We start from the raw sequence: 21,501 nt of genomic DNA on the forward strand, positions 1-21,501 counted from the left end.
CTGAAATGGTTATCATTTGCATATTAAGTTAGACTGTTCATTCCATTTAACACCACCTGTAGTTCTTTTTCACTTTCACTGAAGACAGTATTGTCATTAGTGAATCTTATCATTGATATCCTTTTACCTAGAATTTTAATCACACTCTTGAACGTTTCATTTATTTCCTTCATTGTACAGATCGAAGAGTAGGGGCGAAATATTACATCCTTGTCTTACACCCTATTTAAATAGTGCACTACTTCCTTGTTCTTCCAGTCTTACTGTTCCCTCATAGTTTTTGTACATACTCTATAGTACACGTCTTTTCCTATAGCTAACCAGCATTTTTCTCAGAATTACGAACGTGTTGTGCCAATTTTCAAAGTCGAACGCTAAAGCCAAACAGATCATCATCTAACAGATCCTCACTTTCTTTCCGTTATTTTACATATTTATTATTTTATTATTCCTGTCAGCAGATGGGTGCATGAGCTGTCTACCTTCTTGTGCGATTGTTGTTCCACTCGTAGCCTCTTGCTTACCAGTGGTATTCCGACTACATACTTAATGTTACCGTCTTTTCTTTTAATTTCCCTGAATATCTCTTCGACCTCTCGCTTTGCTGAGTCAGTTCTTCCGACAATCATTTATTTTTCGATTTCTTCACATTTATCCTTAGCTTCCATGAAGTTCCTATTTATTTCATCCATAAGTAACTTGTAATTCAGTATCCCCGAAGTCCGTAAATATTTTTGTATTTCCTTCTTTCGTCGATCAGCTGAACTATTGCTTGTGTTAGCCATGGCTTCTTCGCACAGACCTTCCTTGTACCTATCTTTTTCTTTCCAGCTTCTGAGATTTCCCTCTATAACTGCCCTTTCCTCTACAGTTGAACTGAGCTATGCACTGATTCTTCGTGAGTAGTCTCTTAAATATCAGACTACTCTTTATCATTACTAAATTGGGATCTGGATCTATATCTGCTCCTTGGTACGCCTTACAGTCCAATACTTGATTTCGAAATCTTTGCCTGACCTTGCTCTAACTGGAGTCTTCCTATATTTCCACTGTATTTAGACTGAGTCTTCCTGATTGAAAAGGACACTACAACAGAAGAAGGATCTATTTGCCACCACCACTTTGACCCTGAAAGAAAAAGTAACATCAACGCCACTTCAGACATGTACCCCTAACTACGCCTATCGCAATAGCTGTACCTAAACATAACTAAGGTGGAAAGGAAAGGGGCGAGACGATATCGTATGTTTGTAAGAGAGAAGAAAGTATTTTTTATTATGGTGATCAGGTTGCGTTTTAGTGGTTTGTTTACGTATGTAGCAGAGCAGAATTTTTTTTCGTCTAGTGAACTCACTGTGTGAACCAGTTGACACAGTGTGTATTCATCTGCCGTTAATACACATAATCTTGGAACAAAGATATCATTTATGGTGTAAGTCTGTCAAGAGTGGCACGCGTGAAGAAAGCCAGAATTCGCTGGACCAGCTGCCAGACATTTACTGCTGATGATCTCCGCCCTGCAAAGCGGAGAGTGAGCGCGGTGAACTTGGTGGAGACAAGAACGACTGTTTACCGTTGACGGTGACATACCACACGGAGCGTGCAGTAGTGACAAGACAAGGGACGTTCGCAGCCCACCATATATGCCGCCTCCTATAGATGGGGTGCTTCTATTCTATCACATTGCAACTTGTATGAGGAAAATCAGACTGAAAACGGTAAGATTCGCAGGATATGTGATGAGGATGAATGTGGATAGTATAAACAACAGAGTGTAGGCTGGAGTGACACGCCGTGAGGTAAGTAGGGTTGTTAAGCTCAGGAAGTATTGGTCGAGATTGTGGATGAAGTTGGGAAACTGAGGAAGCAAGTGCACATATATTTTGCACTGCACCAGAGATCAATGACACTGAAGGCCAGGTATACGACAGGGAGTGACCAGTGGAGCCGAAAGAAGGGCGGAAGAGAGGGTCGAAGAAGTTCTATGGGCAGTAGTAGAAAACGCAGTTCACGCCAGGGCAACCTGTGGTGTCACAAACACCGAAACAAAAGGGAAAATGAACATTTCTCGTGCTCTAATGCGTGAAGAGAGCTTGGCTACGCCATTTGCCTTGCAGACGGAAAGAAATTTCATAGAGTCATAGATTGGGAATACAATTTAGGAGTCGCGATATTTCAAAGCCCGTTCAGCATAAAAAGATACAGAGGAATCTCCCTTCTGAGGCTGAGGATGGAAAGAATGATACGCAGTTAATGTCACAACCAACGTGTTAGGGACAGACCACAAGCCTGAAATGGATAAACTTGAAGCAGAAATTGCTGCGTGTTCTTATCACAAGAATCACATAAGCATTGATCTTTATCGCAACCACGGAGGACACACACTATGTGGTCAAAGTATCCCGACACCTGCCTGAAAATGACTTAGAAGTTCGTGGCACCCTCGATTGGTAATGCTGGAATTGAATATGGATGACAGCTTCCATTCTCGCAGGCATACTTTCAATTCGAGTGCTGGAAGCCAATTCTTCACGGACTGCTGCACTGAGGAGAGGTATCGATGTCGGTCGGAGAGGTCTTGCAAGAAGTCGGCGTCCCAAAACATTTCAAAGATATTCCATAGGATTCTTTTCAGGACACTGTGCAAGTTACTCCATTACCTTACAGTCCATTGTCGTGTAACCACTCCGCCACAGGTGCTGGATCGTGTTGAAAGATGTAATCCCCATCCCCGAATTGCTCTTCAACAGTGGACTACCAGAAGGTGCTTAAAACATTAATGTGGGCCTGTTCTGTGATAGTACCGTGCAAAACAACACGGGGTGCAATCCCCCATCATAAAAAACATGACAACACCATAATACCACAGCCTGCGAATTTTATTATTGGCACTATACACTCTGGCAGATGACGTTTACCGGGCATTCGCCATACCCACAGCCTGCCATCGGTTCGCCACATTTAGTACCGTGATTCATCACTCCACACACCGTTTTTCCACTGTTCAAACGTCCAATGTTTACGCTCCTTACACCACCTCGTTTTCTTTTCTATTATTTTAAGTATCATTTCTCGCAGCATCTTGGATGCATGAGCTGTCTAACTGCTTGTGTGATAAATCTCCCACTTGTTAGCTCTTGCATGACAGTGGTATTCCCGTAATATTCTAAATGTTACCGTCCTTGCTTTTAATTTCCCTGAAGATCGTTTCGGCCTCTCTGTTCCCTGAGTAGGAGCTTCCGACAATCATTTCTTTTTCGATTTCTTCACATTTACCCCTAGCTTCCCTGCACTTTCTATTTATTTTATCACTAAGTGACTTGTATTTCAGTAACCCCGAATTTCCCAGAATATTTTTGTTCTTCCTTCTTTCGTCGATCAACTGAACTATTTATTGTGTTACCCATGGCTTATTCCCAGTTGACTTCCTCGTACCTCTTTTTTTTCCTTCCAGCTTGTGTGAATGCCCACTACAACTGTCCTTACCTCTATAGCTGAACTGACTTCTAAGCTGTGCATTGAGTCTTCCTGGCTACTCTCTTAAACTTAAGCCTACTGTTCCTCATTATCATATTCTGATCAGGATCTGTGTCTGCTCTTTGGTACGCCATACAGTTCAATATTTGATTTCGAAATCTTCGCATGACCATGCTCTGACTGGAGTATTCCTATCCCTTCCACTCTTTTCCAAGTATACCTCATCCTCTTGTGATTCGGAAATTTTTTTTAGCTATTCCTAGCCGAATTTTATTCCAGAACTCAATTAACCTTTTCCTCCTTTCATTCAACTATCAAGCCCACATTCTCCCGTAACGTTTTCTTCTGCTCCTTGCCTTTCAACCGCCTCCAAATCCTCAATGACTATTGCACTTTCATCTCTATTTACGTATTGAATTATCCATTCGAAATTCATATACAGTTTTCCTATCTCCATGTATACCTGTGCATTGTTGTCGGTGTTGAGTTGCTGTCGATTCTAAGGAGTACAACCCTGTCACTGAACTGTTCACAGTAACTCACTCTTTGCCTATCTTCCTATTCACAACGAATGCTACTTCGGATATATTATTATCTGCTGTATTTGATATTACCCTATGACCAGAAATCCTACCCTTCTCTCCAATTCACTTCACTAAACACCACTGTATCTAGAATTAGCCTTAGCATTTCCAGTTTCAGATTTTCTAGCTTCCCTGCCATGTTGAGACTTCTGATATTCGACACCCCGAATCTTAGAACGTCAACCTCTCATTAGTCATTTAGTCTTTTTCTCATGGTCACTTCTCGGCAGTCCTCTCCCGGAGATCTGGATGGGAGCCGTTGGGAAATGTTTTGCCTGCAAAGAGATCATCATGACACTTGTTCAGTTACAGGTCTCATGTACTGTGGATACACATTATGTGTCTTTAATGTAGTGGTTTACACTGCCTTCTACTTCCTCATGCCGATGATTATTTCTTATTCTTCCGCCTTTTTAGCCCAGTTTCCTACCCCATGGGGCAAGAGATTGCTCTGGATGTCGGTCCACTCATCTGCCCACTTTGAAACGTCCCCTTTGAACAATTATACAAGACTATGCTTAAACTGACACACAATATTTTTAGCGCAATGCAATCTGACTTTTAATAATCCTTACAAAAGAATGGCCCTGACTAACAATAACCTATACCTTTCACAAATCACTTACCTCACAAAAATCTTCGTTACTGAAACTACTGCAATACAGCGAGCGCCAATACTCCCAGCTAAATAAAAGATTCTAACTACTGAAGGCACTAACTACAGATAGGCATAGTTGGCAAATGAAAGATTTTGATAGAGAACAAACAATGTATTTACCTTAATAGTGTTGAAAAGTCATAATATATATAGCAGTTCATGACATCCATTCTTACAAATTTACTGTCTCTGTCCAGATCATCCGCTCTCAAAAATCTGCCATCTCACTTCCCCACATCCACCACTGCTGGCGGCTCACCTCCAACTGCCAACGCTACACGCTGTTAACATCCAGCTGCCCAACACTACAATGGCAGACAACAATGCAAACCAGCCACAGACTGCACACAGCACAGCCAGTGATTTTCATACAGAGCGCTACGTGGCGTTGCCAATAAGAAAACCTAAACAGCCTACTTACATAGCCCCCATGCTCCCCACAAAAAATTTTACAAATTGTTTTGGGCAGTGGCCAACACAGATATGAAAAAAAATTTCATAATCATAATTACAATAACAAAGAAATCAAATGTACACACTCATTGATACAATGTTGGTCGAAAGCTAAAGTTTTCTCACAGTCCATAAAGACAGTCCTGATCATTTATCACAGTAAAATTGCAGTGTTTTTCTCAAAGTCTGAGCAGTAAAAGAAAATGCACACGAAAGTAGTGGATTTCCATGCAGTCTTGAAGAAGTAGTGTTGTCCTTCCAACGGAAAGACAGTGCTGACTCTTGACATGCAGACAGGTAATGGGCCACAACAGAGCAAACCCACAGCAGAGTCAGTCGAAGTTTTGAAGAATATTGGTAGGTAGGTCGTCACAGAGCAGACCCACTGTATTGCTGGTAGAGGTTACGGTATTGGTGGGCCACCAGAGGTGCAGACCCACTGTAGTCCTTATAGAAATAATGGTATTGATGGGTCATCAAAGGTGCAGACCCACTGCAGTCCTTGTAGAGACGGCCAGCAGCCATCTGTTGCGACTGTGCAGGTGCACAATCACCATAAAAGAGTCTTGCGGAGAATATAGCAAGTCCATCAACCACCACTTGTGCACGCACAAAGTTTTTGGAACTGTCCTTAGAACCAGCAATGCTGTTAACCAGTCCCTTGCTGAATTATCAACACACGTGCAAACACTAACAGTCCCTTCTTCTCACATATTGTCCATATACTATGACCAACAGAAACATGTGCAGTCAAATGTAACTTACAAGTTACTTAATTTGATGAACTGGTGTCAATTACAATTTTATAACATAAGAATACAATAACAAAGGTACAAAATACATCATTAAAGAACATAACAATACAGATAACATTTGTAGTAAAACAGGCTTTACAAAAGAATGGAAATAAACATGCACATCAGTGTTGCAAAAATTATGACATAAGTACATACATAAAGATCAGAATAACTTTTGAAACATCAACTACACACGTGAGCTTTAAAACAAAACTGAATAAATAATGTCTAAACATCTTTACAAAGAAAATAACATATAAATGCAAATTATATTTGAGGAAAACAGTATTACTCATCATAGAATGTAGCTTAGTACTAGAAAAATTCTGCAACATAAATCTTATTAACTAAACACATAAAGACAGGAAGAACACAAATACACAAGGGTACACAAACACATAGAGGGATAACACAAAAGGAAAGGACAGGGTTGTTTTACTGCAGTATTTTGCATGGAGATCACCCTTCGTTCATCATTATTCCCAAAAAGTCCTATCTAAGCCTGCTTTCTGTATTCTATTCATCCTCTTTCAAAATCCTTTTCTGGCCAAACCATTTTCTTATAGCTTCTCAATGCATTTCTTCTCTTATATAGCCTACCCCGTCTTAAGCTAACTTAAATCTACTGAGCTCAGATGCTAAACTATGAGGCAATGCAGCAGCACAAAACGATTCATACAAACAGCAATGAAACAAATGGAAATTATCAAAGCAAGCAGCAGCAAATCTAAATTAGCACAGCAAATACAATAACTTATATCTAAACATGACAAAGCTTAAGAAAAATAGAAATATTACAGTAAAAATGGGCATGTTTAATACCTATGTCACATCTTAACACTAGGGTGATGCATCACAAAAACTTACTCTGCAAGAAAGTTACCAAGTCATTAAAAAAATTATTTATGCAATTCCTGTGAAGGGAAATGTCTATTTGCGCTCTCTTTTCTAAGAAAGTACATCATAAACGTATTCTTTACTGGGTCTGTAGACAGAAAATACTGATATTAGTACATCTATTAAATTTTATAATAACCAATGCTGCAGTGCAGCTAGAAACTAGATATTAAAGAAAATGAGCAAATATGTACAAAGGAAGGCATGAAACATCATTCATTAGCCATATGGCATTTCATAAGGTAGTAAAAAAATCTCTCAACTAGAAAGACAGTAGTCATAATCAGGTGTATAGACATAAAATATTTGTCGTCATTTCATTAGGCATTTCAGTAAATATCATAAATTAAGAGCTCCACAGTGTTATCATATGTTTTCAAGTTTGAGCGTGTCGTATTTGCGATGCATTCTACAAAGGAATGTCAATAGCGAGGATAATGGCCCCTTTTTTTCACCAATGCCTCTGAAAGGCACACACTAATGGCTTTTTTCCAGGTGACTGTCGCACAGCTGGGTGCCCACGACTCATTAAGTGAAGGTGGTCACTTAACTTTCTTACTGGAATATTTACGACACCAGTTTGCATTACAGTGACAATCTCATATAAAAAATTTCACAGGTCGAGAATTTGCATTGCAAATGTGCAGAATCAAAATCCTATGAATATAACAGTGTTCAAAAAGCTTTCGTCGGCATTGTGATACATTCGCGCATTTATACACATTTCATAACTCTTAAAGTACGATTCTTGGTTTCCAACATCCTTTTCCACAAATCAGAGTCCCTAACCACTACTCATTATTTCAGCCTACTTACAACTTTGACAATGACGTTGGGAGAACCAGGGTGACTTCTTATGCCAGAAGTCTTCGGCTGCCATTGCTGATGATTTTTATTCAAAATTTAAGCAGTGGCGAGAGTCGCACCGGGGACCCAGGAAGTTTTGATTACTAGTCAAAAGCACTTCACTTTTTTTCTCTCAGTTTTTTTGTTACAGGTGGCAGCTGGTCCTCCCTTTTCCCCTGATTATAAAGAAACTTAGGAAGATGAAGTATTTATTTGCTACCGCCACCTTGACCCTAAAAGAAAAAATGACATCTACGCTACTTCAGACATGACCCCCCCCCCTAACTACGCCTATTTCAATAGATCTACCTAAACATAACAAACGTGGAAAGGAAAGGAGCGAAAGGTTATCATATGTATTTAAGAGAGAAGAAAGTATTTTGTATAATAGCGATCACGTTTCGTTTTAGTGGTTGTTGATGTTTGTAACAGAGAGGAATTATTCTTTCTTTGAGTGAACTCTCTGTGTGAACCAATTCACAGAGTGAGTCTTCGCCTACCAGTAGTATGTATAATCTTGGAACAATGGTATGATTTGAGGCGTATGCCTGTCACGAATGACACATGTGAAGAAAGCCAGAATTCGCTGACCAGCTGCTAGACATCTACTGTTGATGATCTCCACCCTGCAATGCGGAGAGTCAGCCAGATGAACTTGTCGAGACAAGAACAATTGTTTATCGTTGACAGTGACACACCACACAGAGCGTGCAGTAGGGTGAAGACAAGGGGCGATCATAGCCCACCGTATATGGCGCCACCTATAGATCGGCTGCTTCTATTCTATCACACTAGGGAGCAGCCTTAGATCAAGGGTTCCACTGCAACTTGTAACAGGAAAAGTGTAAGATTCACAGAATATATGATGAGGATAAATGTGGGTAGCATGACCAAGTGTGTGTGTATGACAATGAGAGAGGAAAGAAGCAGTTAGGTTGTTAAACACAGGAAATATTGGTCGAAATTGTGGATGAAGTTGGGAAACTGAGGAGGCAAGTGCACATATACTTTGCAATGCACCAGAGAACAACGACACAGAAGGCCAGGAAAACGACAGGGAGTTACCAATGGAGCGGACAAAATAATACTGACGATCCCGAAACAAGGTCGAAAGAGATGGATTGTCGCGAATAGCAGAATTAAAATCATGTAGGCTGTAGGCTGGAAAATTATTGCTACAGATCAAGCGAGGCGGACGTGACCAGACTATCTCATGTGTAATGTGTAATGTGTACTCGACTAACAAGAGCGGAGTATGCAGTATCACGAGGCTCAAGCACAGTTAGTGGCAACCCTTGGACACAGCAAACAGTGGAGAATGGCTAGTTCATCACGTAGGTATCACATGCTGCCGCGTGACTAGCCTACTCAGGGCTCAAAGTTCGGGGGTGCTAGAACCTTCTAGAACAAGTGGTGCCGGGTGCACTACCCCCTATAAAAGCGGATAGCCGCTAGATCGAAGGACAGTGATGGAGTGAGGTACTTAGGACGCCGGTCCACGTTAGTCTGCGTCGGGATGCTGCAAGAGTCGCAAGAGAGTATTGAGCACAGCAACAAGTAGGGACTTAGGCTGAATCGACGCAGCTGACACTTAGTCTGGTGCGCTCGCCTCTGCTGTATTAGGACTTAAGGTTTGGGAAGTTAGGGATGGCAACTGCATAGCCAGATAGACAATCATTGGAGACTGTATATAGAATCTTATTTAAATCACAAGTGCCAGGGGTACTTCCAATATAATCGTTCTATACATCGAGTGTTCATACATGAAAGCTTCCCTAAGATCCTATCCGAGTTCCGAACTCTACCTCACCTTGCAGCCTTCTCTACAACGGAGCAGTGAGGAGTTGGCGGCCCACACCACCGAGACCTCATGCCAAGTAAGTTCTCTGACGCGCACCAACGCAGTCCTCCCACTCCCTCTCAGGACACGTCAGTGGGACACGACAGGATGAAGAGGTTCTATGAGCAGGAGTAGAAAACGCAATTCACGACGGGGTTACCTGTGGTGCCACAAAGACCGAAACTAAAGGAAAAGAGGAACATTTCTCATGCACTAATGTGCTAAGAGAGTTTGGCTAAGCCATTTCCCTTGCACCAGGAAAGAAATTTCCGGGAGACATAGTTTTGGAATACGGTTTAGTAATTATATATCGAGGTGTCGCGATATTTCAAAGTCAGTTCAGCATAAAAATGTGCAGAGGAATGTGTCTTCTGAGTCAGAGGATGGAAAGAATGATTCAGAACTAACGTCACATCTAACGTGTTAGGGACAGACCACAAGCTTGAAATGGATAACCTTGGAGCAGAAATTGCGGCTTGTTCTTATCACAGGAACCACATCATCATTGATCTTCATCGAAACCACAGAGGGCATACACTACGTGGTCAAAAGTATCCGGACACGTGGCTGAAAATACTAACAATTTTGTAGGTCCTCCATCGGTAATGCTGGAATTCAACATGGTGTTGGTCCACCCTTGGTCTTGATGACAGCATCCATTCTCATGGACATACTTTCAGTCAGGTACAGGAAGACTTGGTGAATGGCAGTCCGTTCTTTACGGAGTGCTGCGCTGAGGAGGGGTATCGATGTCGGTTGGTGAGGCCTGCCACCAAGTCGGCGTTCCAAAAAGTCCCAAATAAGTTCTATAGAATTCACGTCAGGTGTCTGTGCAGGCCGGTCCATTACAGGAATGTTATTCTCGTGGAACCACTCCGCCACAGGCCGCGCAGCTTCTCGATCGTGTTGAAACATGCTATCGAAATCCCCGAATTGCTGTTCAACAGTCGGAAGCAAGAAGGCGCTTAAAACATTAATGTGCTCTGTGATAGTGCCACGAAAACAACAAGAGGTGCAAGTCCCCTCCATGTAGAACACAACCACACCATAACACCACAACCTCCGAATTTTACTGTCGGCACTACATACACTGGCAGATGACGTTCACCGGACATTCGCGATACCCACAGCCTGCCATCGTAACGCCACATTGTATACCATGATTCGTCACTCCACACAATGTTGTTCCATTGTTCAATCGTCCAATGTTTACGCACCTTACACCAAACGAGGCGTCGTTTGGCATTTACCGGAGTGATGTGTGGCTTATGAGCAGGCGCCCGACATTGAAATACAAGTGTTCTCATCTCCCGCCTAACTGTCATAGTACTTGCAGTGGATTCTGACGCAGTTTGAAATTCCTTTGTGATAGTCTAGATAGATGTCTTCCTATTACACATCACGACCCTCTTCAACTGTCGGCGGTCTCTGTCAGTCAACAGACGAGGTCGGCCTGTATGCGTTGTGCTGCATGTGTCCCTACACGTTCCCACTTCACTATCATATCGGACACAGTGGATCTAGGGATGTTTAGGAGTGTGTAAATCTCGCCCACAGACGTATGACACAAGTAACACCCATTCACCTGACTATGTTCGAAGTTCGTGAGATCCACGGAGAGTCTCATTCTGCTCTGTCACGTCTAATGACTACTGAGGTCGCTGATATGGAGTACCTGACAATAAGTGGGAGCACAATATACGGAATATGAAAATCGTATGTTTTGGGGGGTGTTCGGATACTTACGATCAGACAGTGTACCTCACCCGCATTTTTCTCAGAATTTCGAACATCCTGTACCTTTTTATAGGGTTCGAACGCTTTTTTCAGATCAACACATCCTGTGAGCGTTTCTTAATTTTCTTTCAGTCTTGTTGCCATAGCAAGTCGTGGGACTAGGGCCTCGCGTCTGGTAGACCATTTGCCACGTGCGGAGTCCGTGAGTTCCGCGGAGTGCTCTATTCTAATCTCTCACGATACGTAATGACCACTGACGTCGCTGATATGGAACACATGGCAGTAGGCGGCAGCAAATTGCGCCTGATATGGAAACGTATGTTTTGGGGGGTGTCCGGATACTTTTGATCACATAGTCTATCTCCATCTGGCTGGCCAAAGTCTCCCAAATGAGGACGCAGCCCTGAATAACTACAGATACGTGCTTGTTTTATGAGTTTCAGGATGCCTATACAACAAATTGCATTGATGATTTACTTCAAATATAAGCTTCTACAAGGCAGCTACTGGTATATTAGTCATTTAAACCGTTAATACCACGGTACGAGACCGTACACATACTTCATGAAATCACATATGTAAGTTAACGTTGTACGAAACCCCCGGTAACGCTTGACCACTTTCTGTTTCGATGTGACAGATTATCACCAAATTAACACACTGCACTTAGTTTGAGCTTTCAGAATCAGCAGGACGATGAAGGAGTGTGAGGCTTAAGACGGCTTCTCTGTTGTTCTGCCAAAACACAAAAATTTTCGTTACGGGTACTCTCGCCATGACTTGTTGGTTCATTATTTCTTTGAGGCAGCCACCTAAGAACAAGCGTGTGTCGATGAAAAACTGAGCGACAATAAGATATTCAGTTCGTCGCAGCTGTGCTCTGTGACCTTGTGATACAACCAGATCCGCGACTGTCGCATTTGCACTACAGTCTCTGTTCGTCCCTTTGTTGAAGAGTCACGGAATCACGAGTACTTCACATCACGCAGTGGTGAGCCCTATAAAAGCTCTGCAGCCCGGGCTCACCTCAGCACTTCCATCACCATGAGGGCGACAGTGGCAGCTCTTCTCCTGTGTCTTGTGGTGAGTAGTAAGGACTGAGACTTTAACGAAATTTGTGCTCTACGTATCTTTCCAGGTACTGATTTCTACATTCACTTGCAAACACTGTACGCTTCAAAAGGTACCTGTAACATGGTATTCTCAAATCTAAGGGTAGAAAATTATTTGCGAGTTCGTCGGATCTGTAAGCGACTTCATATTAGTTCTACACGTACAAATTAAGAGAGTTATGAAATTGTACCAAATCATTTGCAATCACTGTCTGACCATCCACACGTGATTGCCTGTGCATTTCCTAAAGCGAACGACATCAGTCCAGAAAGTTTCGAGAATGGATTAATACAAAGCACAGAAAAATTAGGTTGGTGGTTTCTACGATTAAGTTGTTCTACATATCCCTCCTCTTCCACACTTGATTAATACGCACAGAACATTCATAACAGCAAGTCTCATCACCCGTTATGATTTGTTCCAGAAAAGAACTGTCCTCGTGTTTCATTTTAAGCTAGTCACGTCAGGTGCCCAGGCATCGTCTCTTTCTTTCAGGAGTCAAGACGAATGGGACAAACCTTGTAAACGCTTTGCTTCTCTTCAAGACATTCTGAAGAATGCCTTGAACACTAAGAGATGTTGTTCCATTGCGATTTCTGACTCAACAATGGCCTCACATTACGGTCGCACATCGACCATGTACTTGACACTGGCTGCCTACGACTGACTCGTCGAATGTATATCTGTTTTACAGTTGTTCAGGTTGCCACCGTAGTTACTGCGCTAACTCGCTTATACGTCAGCTATAAAATCAGTGTCAGAACTTTTTGGATGCACGGTGAACTTAGAAAAATGCCAGCACGTTTTCTTCCTCGTGTCGAGCTGGCACTCAATTTCTAATACTTCTAATGATCTTCAATCTACATATCTACATTTTTTGATGTATCCTGGTTCACTGAAAGGGTACAAGATATTGGTTATCATCTGTTTAAGATACGTTTGATACCATTTGTCATGTCATCAGAAAGGTTGAATCTTCGCTAGTTCTGACAATAAAGGCTCACCAGAAACAGCATCAGGGATCCCCTTACAAAAGTCCATCTTCAAGTGATGTTATTTGGGTCAGTCTCTTTTCCTCACTCATGTTGTGGTTAAAATGTAAGTAGTAGAATTCTGATAATACACAGCTACATATGGGATTTCATAAAAAGTCATATATCAAAACGCTAAAGTATTGCTGTAGACTAACAGAACAATTTACCACATGTGACGCAAGAATATTATTCAGTATACTACAATTTGGTTACCAGGACCAGTTCGCTTGCTTATTTATTCCACTCTAATGTTAGACAGAACGAAGAATCACATATTATATACTGACTGGAAAAACCGAAATACCAAAAAATAATTAGTGTAGAGTAATGAAATTTCGGGAATAGATTTGCTTAGGTAACATATTTTAATCATTAACATTGCAAAATCACAGGTTAACGTAAGTGCGAGAGAAGCCGTTGCAAATGTGAAATGCTGGTACATTAATAATCGGTGTAGCCACCAGAACGTTGAATGAAGGCATTCAAACGGGAATGCGTTCTGTCGCACAGGTGCCGGCTGTTAGTTTCCGGTAATGAGTACCACGCCTGTTGCACTTGGTCGGTGAATACAAGGACAGTTAATCTTGTTTGTGGATGATGCTGGAGTTGTCAGCCGATGATGTCCCACATGTGCTCGACTGGAGCCTTGTCTGCAATATAACGACTCACTGTGGAGCATATTGAGTTACAACAGCGGTACGTGGGTGAGCGCTGTCCTATTGGAAAACACACCCTGGATTGCCGTTTATGAATGGCAGCACGGCAGGTCGAATCATCAGACTGACGTACAATTTTTCAGTCAGGGTGGGTGGAATAACCGCGAGGGTGGTCCATTTGTCATACGAAATCGATTGTACCTCACACCATAACTCCAGGCGTAGGTCAAGTGTGACTAGCATGCAGACAGGTTGGTTACCAGCCTGCATCTGGCATCCTTCTAACCAGCTCTCGTCCATCACAGGTACCAAGACACAAGCAGCTTTCATCAAAAAACACATCTGGCCTTCACCATGCCCTCCAGTGAGCTCTTTCTTGACACTACGGAAATCGCAAATGGCGGAGGCTTGAGATCAGTGGAATGCACGTTATAAGGCGTCTGCCTCGGATCTGTCATTGAAGTACCCGATTTGTAACAGTTCGTTGAGTCACTGTGGTTCCAGCTGATGCTCAAATTGATGATGCAGATGCTGTAAGATGCACCGAACACGATGGTCTCGGTAGAGCCACGTCGCTCTTGCTGATGTACGTTCTCGTGACCACCGCTGCCAGCACCCATACACAGTGGCTACATTCCTACCAAGTATTTCTACAATGTCATAGAAGGAGGATCCAGCAACCTGATTTATATTCTCATAGTGGCGCAACTAGCGCGACTCTAATGCGACTGGCGGGAAATTTGAATAGACATCACCTTTCAGATGTAGAAACACGCCTACCAACTTTCTTTTATGTCGCACAACTTCTTCTTGATACTACGATATTTTTCCGTCAGTGTATATAGCTTCCCCATGGCAGGGTGGGGTGATGGAGATGAAGAGTGAGCACAAGAGGTCCCAGAGAAGGTCAAAAATTCTGTATTGAAGCGTCTGCGTAGCACACCGGGTCAGTGGACTACTTGCCTCTGAATTGTGCTGGGCTGCGTGCCTGCATGCCCCACGATGCTGACGCAGAGTCTCTACGTTGCGCCAGTGGCGGCGTTACATAAGCTGGCCGCACGGTTTCCGCGCGTGTATCCTCGTCGGTATCTGTTACGGCCCTGTGCCGTGCCTCGGTTGTGTCACAGTGGGAAATGCCTATCGCTTAGAGGCGCCCGTCCTCCGATAGTGGAAGATAGCTGGCATGCATGGGGGGGGGGGGGGGGGGTGACCCGTTCCATTCTGAGCAGGAGTCTGCCTAACTGCTGAGGTGGACCTGGGATTGCCTGCTGCGCTGTGGCACTAAATCCGGGAGGGACTTAGTGTGTAGATCTGTTGCCCTGCTGTGAGCTCAAACCGGTGACTTCTGCTGCAGATCCATGTGACGACCTCGTCTGCCACAATCCTGTCATGCAAACCTGAGAATAATTTCGTTGCAAACCGTCTGGTACTTACAGTCGTCAGTGGCACATTTGTTGTGCATATGCACCAGTACCAGTAACGGATCCTAAAACACCACTAACACTACCAATGTAAAAAAACTGCCTTGCCACTTTCTGCACGAGCTTGTGCAATCCGGTTGAGTTCTCGCTACAGTGAATCGGCCTTGTCGAATTGTCACAGTGAGAACGTCCTATGCTATCCTGCTGGCAATGCTGCTGGAATACACTGTTCTAACTCACATTAATATTGTCGTATATGGTCAGTATGCTACAGTATGTATGAACCTAATCTTCCGTAAGCAACCTCTTTTCCTAGGTGTAATCTGCTTATCTCCAATAGACTGTCCCTTTGATTTACTGATCATAATAGAGAATGAAGGCCACACTGAAGGTCACAGAAGTTAAAAGCAAGAAATGTTGAAAAGAGTGGATTGCATGACATAAAGACTGTTTTACTACATACCTATCCTGTTAAAATTTTCGCTGCAGTTAAATAACCCAGCGTCATCTTTATAGGTCTTGTGCCATTGCAAAGTTGGCCGGATATAGATTCCATAGCAATATAATTGAAATCTCATTTTACTCTGAAGAGCCTCCGCGAGCACGCAGAAGTGCCGCAACACGACGACACGACGTGGCATGGAACGACTAATGTCTGAAGTGGTGCTGAAAGGAACTGACACCATAAATCCTGCAGGGCTGTCAATGAATCCGTGAGAATACGAGGGGGTAGAGATCTCTTCTGAGCAGCACGTTGTAAGGCATCCCGCTATGCTCAGTAATGTTTATGTCTGGAGAGTTTGGTGGCAGGCGGAAGTGTTTAAACTCAGTAGAATGTTCCTGGAGCCACTCTGTAGCAATTATGGATAAGCGGGTTGTCGTATTATTCTGTTGAAATTGACCAAATCCGTCGGAATGCACAGTGGACATGAATGGAAGCAGCTGATCAGATAGGATGCTTACATAAGTGTCACCAGTCGGAGTCGAATGTAGACGTATCAGGGGTCCCGTATCACTCCAATTGAACACGCCCAAAACCATTACAGAGCCTCCACCAGCTTGAACTGTACCCTGGTGATATGCAGGGTCCATGGATTCATGAGATTGTCTCCATACCCGTGAACGTTCACAAGCTCGATACACTATGAAACGAAACTCGTCCGACTATCAACAGTCCAATGTCGGTGTTAACGGGCTTAGGCGAGGAGTAAAGCTTTGTGTCGTGCAGTCATCAACGGTACACGAGTGGGCGTTCGGCTCCGAAAGCACATATCGATAATGTTTCGTTGTGTAGTTCGCACGCTGACACTTGTTGACGGCCCAGCATTGAAATGTGCAGCAATTTGCGGAAGGACTGCATTTCTGTCACGTAGAACGATTCTCTTCATTCGTCGTTGCTGCCCTTGTTGCAGGATCTTTTTCCGGTTGCAACGATGTCGAAGATTTGATGTTATGCCGGATTCCTGATATTCACGGTACACTCGTGAAATTGTCGTACGGGAAAATCCATACTTCATCGCTACCTAGGAGATCGCTCGTGCGCCGACTATAACACCATGTTCAAACTCACTTAGATCTTGATAACCTGCCATTGTAGCAGCAGAAACCAATCTGACAACTGCGCCAGACACTTGTTGCGTTGCCTACCGCAGAACCGTATTCTAACTGTTTACGTATCTCTGTGTTTGAATACGTAATCATTTACCAGTTTCTTTGGCGCTTCAGTGTAAGTAAAAGATGATCTGATGCTACTACAACTGGAACCCTAGAGGTGAAACAGCACCGAGGCTGTCATGGAGATTAACGTCGGCTATTTTGTGCCATTTTAATGAGTTACCTCACTGTAGTCGGCGCCATCACTACTTTATGCAGTGACAATAATCCAGTTCAGATTTTCTCCAAGTGCTTCAGGGTTATGCCTCACATGTCACTCCTGCCTGCCACCACGGCCACCTTGAGGATTTGACTTCATCAACAGCATCACCAATCAACGCAGGAACCCCAGAAACTGTAGATCCGACAACTATTTCTTTTATATGTCAATTTTGCACCCAGAACATAAGGATGCCATTGGTGTTTTACTCCAACGGTATATTTTCTCCTTTTAATCCATACCTACAAGACTAGAAGGAAAAAATAACCTATATTATCCCTTATTAAAGAAGTCAGTGACTTTGAAAGGAGTTGAATATCTGTCAGCAAAGGTTTCTGATCATTTCCCTAATACCATAAAATATTTGAGATACATCAAAGCAAGCTTTAAAGCTAATTTAAAATCATTTATTCGGAATTGTTCTGTATATTCCATAGACGAATTTTTCTCTAAAAACTGGTAGTCTGTAAAAAATAATAAAAACACCTAGTTATTAGGGGTAGTTATATGTGAAGGTCGAAAAATTAACGTGCCCGCTGATGTTAGAACTATTGTACACATATAATGCATCTCATTGTTTCCATATAATTTCAGTAATAAAAAAGAAAAAAGATTGTTCAAATTTCATCACCGTTTCTCTTCCTTTGAAGTGTCGGTAACTGGTTTGACGCAGCTCCCCGTGCTAGAATAACCTGAGCAGTGCTGTTCGTCTCTGTGTAACTACTGGAAGCTCTACCCATTTGAACCAGCTTAATAAAGTGATGCGTTGCTCTTCCACTACAATCCCCCCCACCACCACCACCACCACACTTCACACTTCCTTCTATTACCAAACTGACCCCTCAGGAAGTGTTCTACTAACTGATCCCTTCTTTTAATAATGATGTGCTGTGAATTTATTGTCTCTGCCACTGCAATCAGTACCTCCTCAATAGTTATTCGGTCTATCCGTCAAATCCTCAGTAATGTTCTAAAGCACTACATTTCCGAAGTTTGTATTCTTTCCTGCTTATAGTCAATGTTCTATTTCCGTACAGGGCTACATTCCACCCAAATACCTTAAGAAAATATATCATAACACTTAAATTCATATTTGATATCAACAATTTTGTTTTTCAGTAACACTTGGCTTCACTATTGTCACCCGCAATTTATATCCTCTCTTCGTCGGCGACTGTTAATTGCTCAGAATACAAGAAAATTAATCTAATTTTGGGTCACTTCTTCAAACTAATGCTTTCAAAAATATAAGTAATTCATTAATTTTTTTATAACTATTTATTATAGTTTATGGGATATCAAGTATGCCATAACAATAGTTATTTCTTATTTCCTTTCCGCCGAAACACAAATAATGGAATGATACTACATCAAATTTGCATCAATGCATACATTTCCTTATGATTCCTTGAAACAATCAACAATAATGGTTGATCATGTTCACTCATTCAGTTTCTGTAATAAAACAATGACTGATTTCTGATGTGTGTGGTTGTGTAAAAGGACACATCTGATGATTTAGTTCTAATAGTACAAGTCATAATTTCGGCAATTCATTGTCGTTGTTTCAAAACTGCATTAGCGGAATCTTAATCTTCTTTCAGATGAAATACCACTTAATTTCCATCTACATTTATGATGTAGTTTACAATATATTCTACTACAGGTATCAGCATGCCGCAGCCAAGAGACTCCACCTGGCCCTCCTGGACCAACTGAGGGGCCACAACCAACTGGTCCACCAGGCCCACCAACCGGAGGTCCTGATCCAACAGGTCAACCAACTGGAGGTCCTGAACCAACTGGACCACCAGGTCCACCAACTGGAGGTCCTGAACCAACTGGAGAGCCCCAACCTACTGGAGAGCCCCAGCCAACTGGAGGGCCCCAACCAACTGGTGGGCCTGAACCAACTGGAGGCCCCCAGCCAACTGGCGAACCTCAGCCGACTGGAGGACCTCAACCAACTGGACCACCAGCGCCGCCTAGCCGTATTTGGAATGGTGTTTTCTAGTGATGCGAGATCAGCGCACCTGCAAACATTTAATGATTTCAACTCTTTCTAGTTGAATTTAGCCAAATTAATTGATGGAAGTGTTCTTATGATACATAAAAAATAATTCTGATTAAACCAGCAATGAAAAAGCTCCATTAACGTTTTATTTACTGTGTACTGTAAAATCAACCATTTCTCCAAAAATGTGATACCAACATGCAGAAATCATTACATGCCTCATCAAATTCGTCACCACATGGTTAGCAGGTCTTAAGGATGCTGTACATGGTCGAAGGAGTCCGTGTTACCGACTATGTGCGCTTCATGAATTGATTCGTTTCTGCTGAAAAACAAATAATGGCATGAAACTACATCAAATTTGAGTCAATGCATAAATTTCCTTATGCTTCCTTGTAGCAATCGACAATAATAGTTGATCATGTTCACTAATTCAGTTTCTGTAATAAAACAGTAAGACTGATTTCTAATGTGTGTCAGGGTAATAAAACTAATTTATCTTTAAACGATATTCAGGCTTTGCTATTCTGTAATGAACCTTGTGATCTAAGGTGATTTATTTGAAACGTATTTGCCCATCTTTCACTTACATACTTTTTACCCCGTCCGCCCCAATAGCTGAACGGTCAGCACGTTGGATTGCCACACACGGGGGCCGGGTTCGATTCCAGGCCGCTGGGTGTTGTGCTGTCCTCATCATCATTTCATCCCCCTTGTCGACGCGAAAGTCGCCCAATCGCGTCGCACTCAGTAAGACTTGCACTTGGCGGCCGCACTTCCCGCCTGGGAACTCCCGGCCACTGACGCCATACGATCATGTTTTCCATTTTTTACCATTCTTTATGTATGTGAACTAGTACACATATATAATTAGTTGGATAGTGTGATTCTTCAATTTAATGGGCCTACTGGTATTTAATTAGAAGTTGCCTTCTAACAAAAAATTTATCTGGAATTTATGTTTCGTAGATCCTAGCATATCTTCCGAAAAGAATATTAACCGGAACTCAGCGTAACATAGATAGCAGCAATAAGAGAAGAGATTGGTATGTAGCTGTTTTAGACTGCTCGTAGATAGTGCTGCCATTTAGAGGGAATCTGTCGCTAGTGAGAACTTAAGCTGCGTTCATCAAGATACGAATATTAATCAACATAAGTAGATGAATGTCCCCAGTACTGTTTGCGGATTCCATCATCAATAAAAATAGAAATCACTAAACTTAATCACACCGATCTGACCATTCCGTTCCATTTGAAGCACAATGGCTACATGAATGTTACGACATTAAAGGTAAAAAATTAAAAAGAAAACATAACATACTGCGAGTCATGAAGGAGATAATGACCAGATGCACCTTTTTTACAGTTGAAATGTTCTTGAGGACTCTGTGCAATATTCAGCGCTGAGTAATACATGGCAATCCATATAAAATTGGGTGGACTGAAAAATTTTTGAAAGGCTGAAGAAGAACTGTGTAAGTCGTGATCAAACTTCAGTAAGAAATTCTTCGAGCTGAAAGTTTCAAATTATTCAGGGTTGGCTCTCCAGAAATTTCCGATCGAGGCTTTCATGATGAATATGAGAATGTGCTGCTGCCCTTTTGTATGTAGGGGAAAGATACTGGCAGTAAAAAACTACATCTACGTCTACGTCTACACGGTTACTCTGCAATTCACACTTAAGTGCCTGGCAGAGGGTTCATCGAACCATTTTCGTACTACTTCTCTACCATTCCACTCTCGAATGGCACGTTGCAAAAAGGTAACACCCAATCTTTCCGTTCGAGCTCTGATTTCTCTTATTTTATTATGATGATCATAGTTTTGATTTTTCTAGTTATAAAAAGGACTGTAAAAAAGGATTCTCTCTCTAAGTAGGTGGCGGTCAACAAAATATTTTCGCATTCCGAAAAGAAAATTGGTGATTGAAATTTCGTAAATAGATCTCGCCGCAAAGAAGACCGGATTTGTTTCAGTGAGAGCCACCCCAACTCACGTATCATATCAGTGACACTCTCATCCCTATTGCGTAATTACACGAAACGAGCTGTCCTTCTTTGCAGTTTTGCATGGTACTATCACAGAACGGCCTACATCAATG

General features: G+C 42.3%; 2 protein-coding genes across 11 annotated transcripts in view; one reads left to right on the forward strand and one right to left on the reverse strand.

Annotated features, from left to right (window-relative positions):
- Positions 1–21,501, reverse strand: part of LOC126237342 (proline-rich protein 2-like) — a 126,438-nt gene that overhangs the window by 86,769 nt on the left and 18,168 nt on the right. The gene's annotated exons all lie outside the window — the stretch shown is intronic.
- Positions 12,299–21,501, forward strand: part of LOC126237344 (proline-rich protein HaeIII subfamily 1-like) — a 388,790-nt gene continuing 379,587 nt past the window's right edge. For 2 of the 4 annotated variants that reach the window (XM_049947402.1, XM_049947404.1), the window contains exon 1: positions 12,299–12,372. In XM_049947402.1, coding sequence (XP_049803359.1) covers positions 12,334–12,372 — 39 coding nt within the window. In that variant the 5' untranslated portion in view covers positions 12,299–12,333. Of the gene's footprint in view, positions 12,373–19,052; positions 19,536–21,501 lie in introns of those variants that run through there. The other 2 variants (XM_049947409.1, XM_049947396.1) reach the window with 2 other exon arrangements.

Source organism: Schistocerca nitens, chromosome 2 (assembly GCF_023898315.1).
Source record: "Schistocerca nitens isolate TAMUIC-IGC-003100 chromosome 2, iqSchNite1.1, whole genome shotgun sequence".
Classification (NCBI taxonomy): Eukaryota; Metazoa; Arthropoda; class Insecta; order Orthoptera; family Acrididae; genus Schistocerca; species Schistocerca nitens.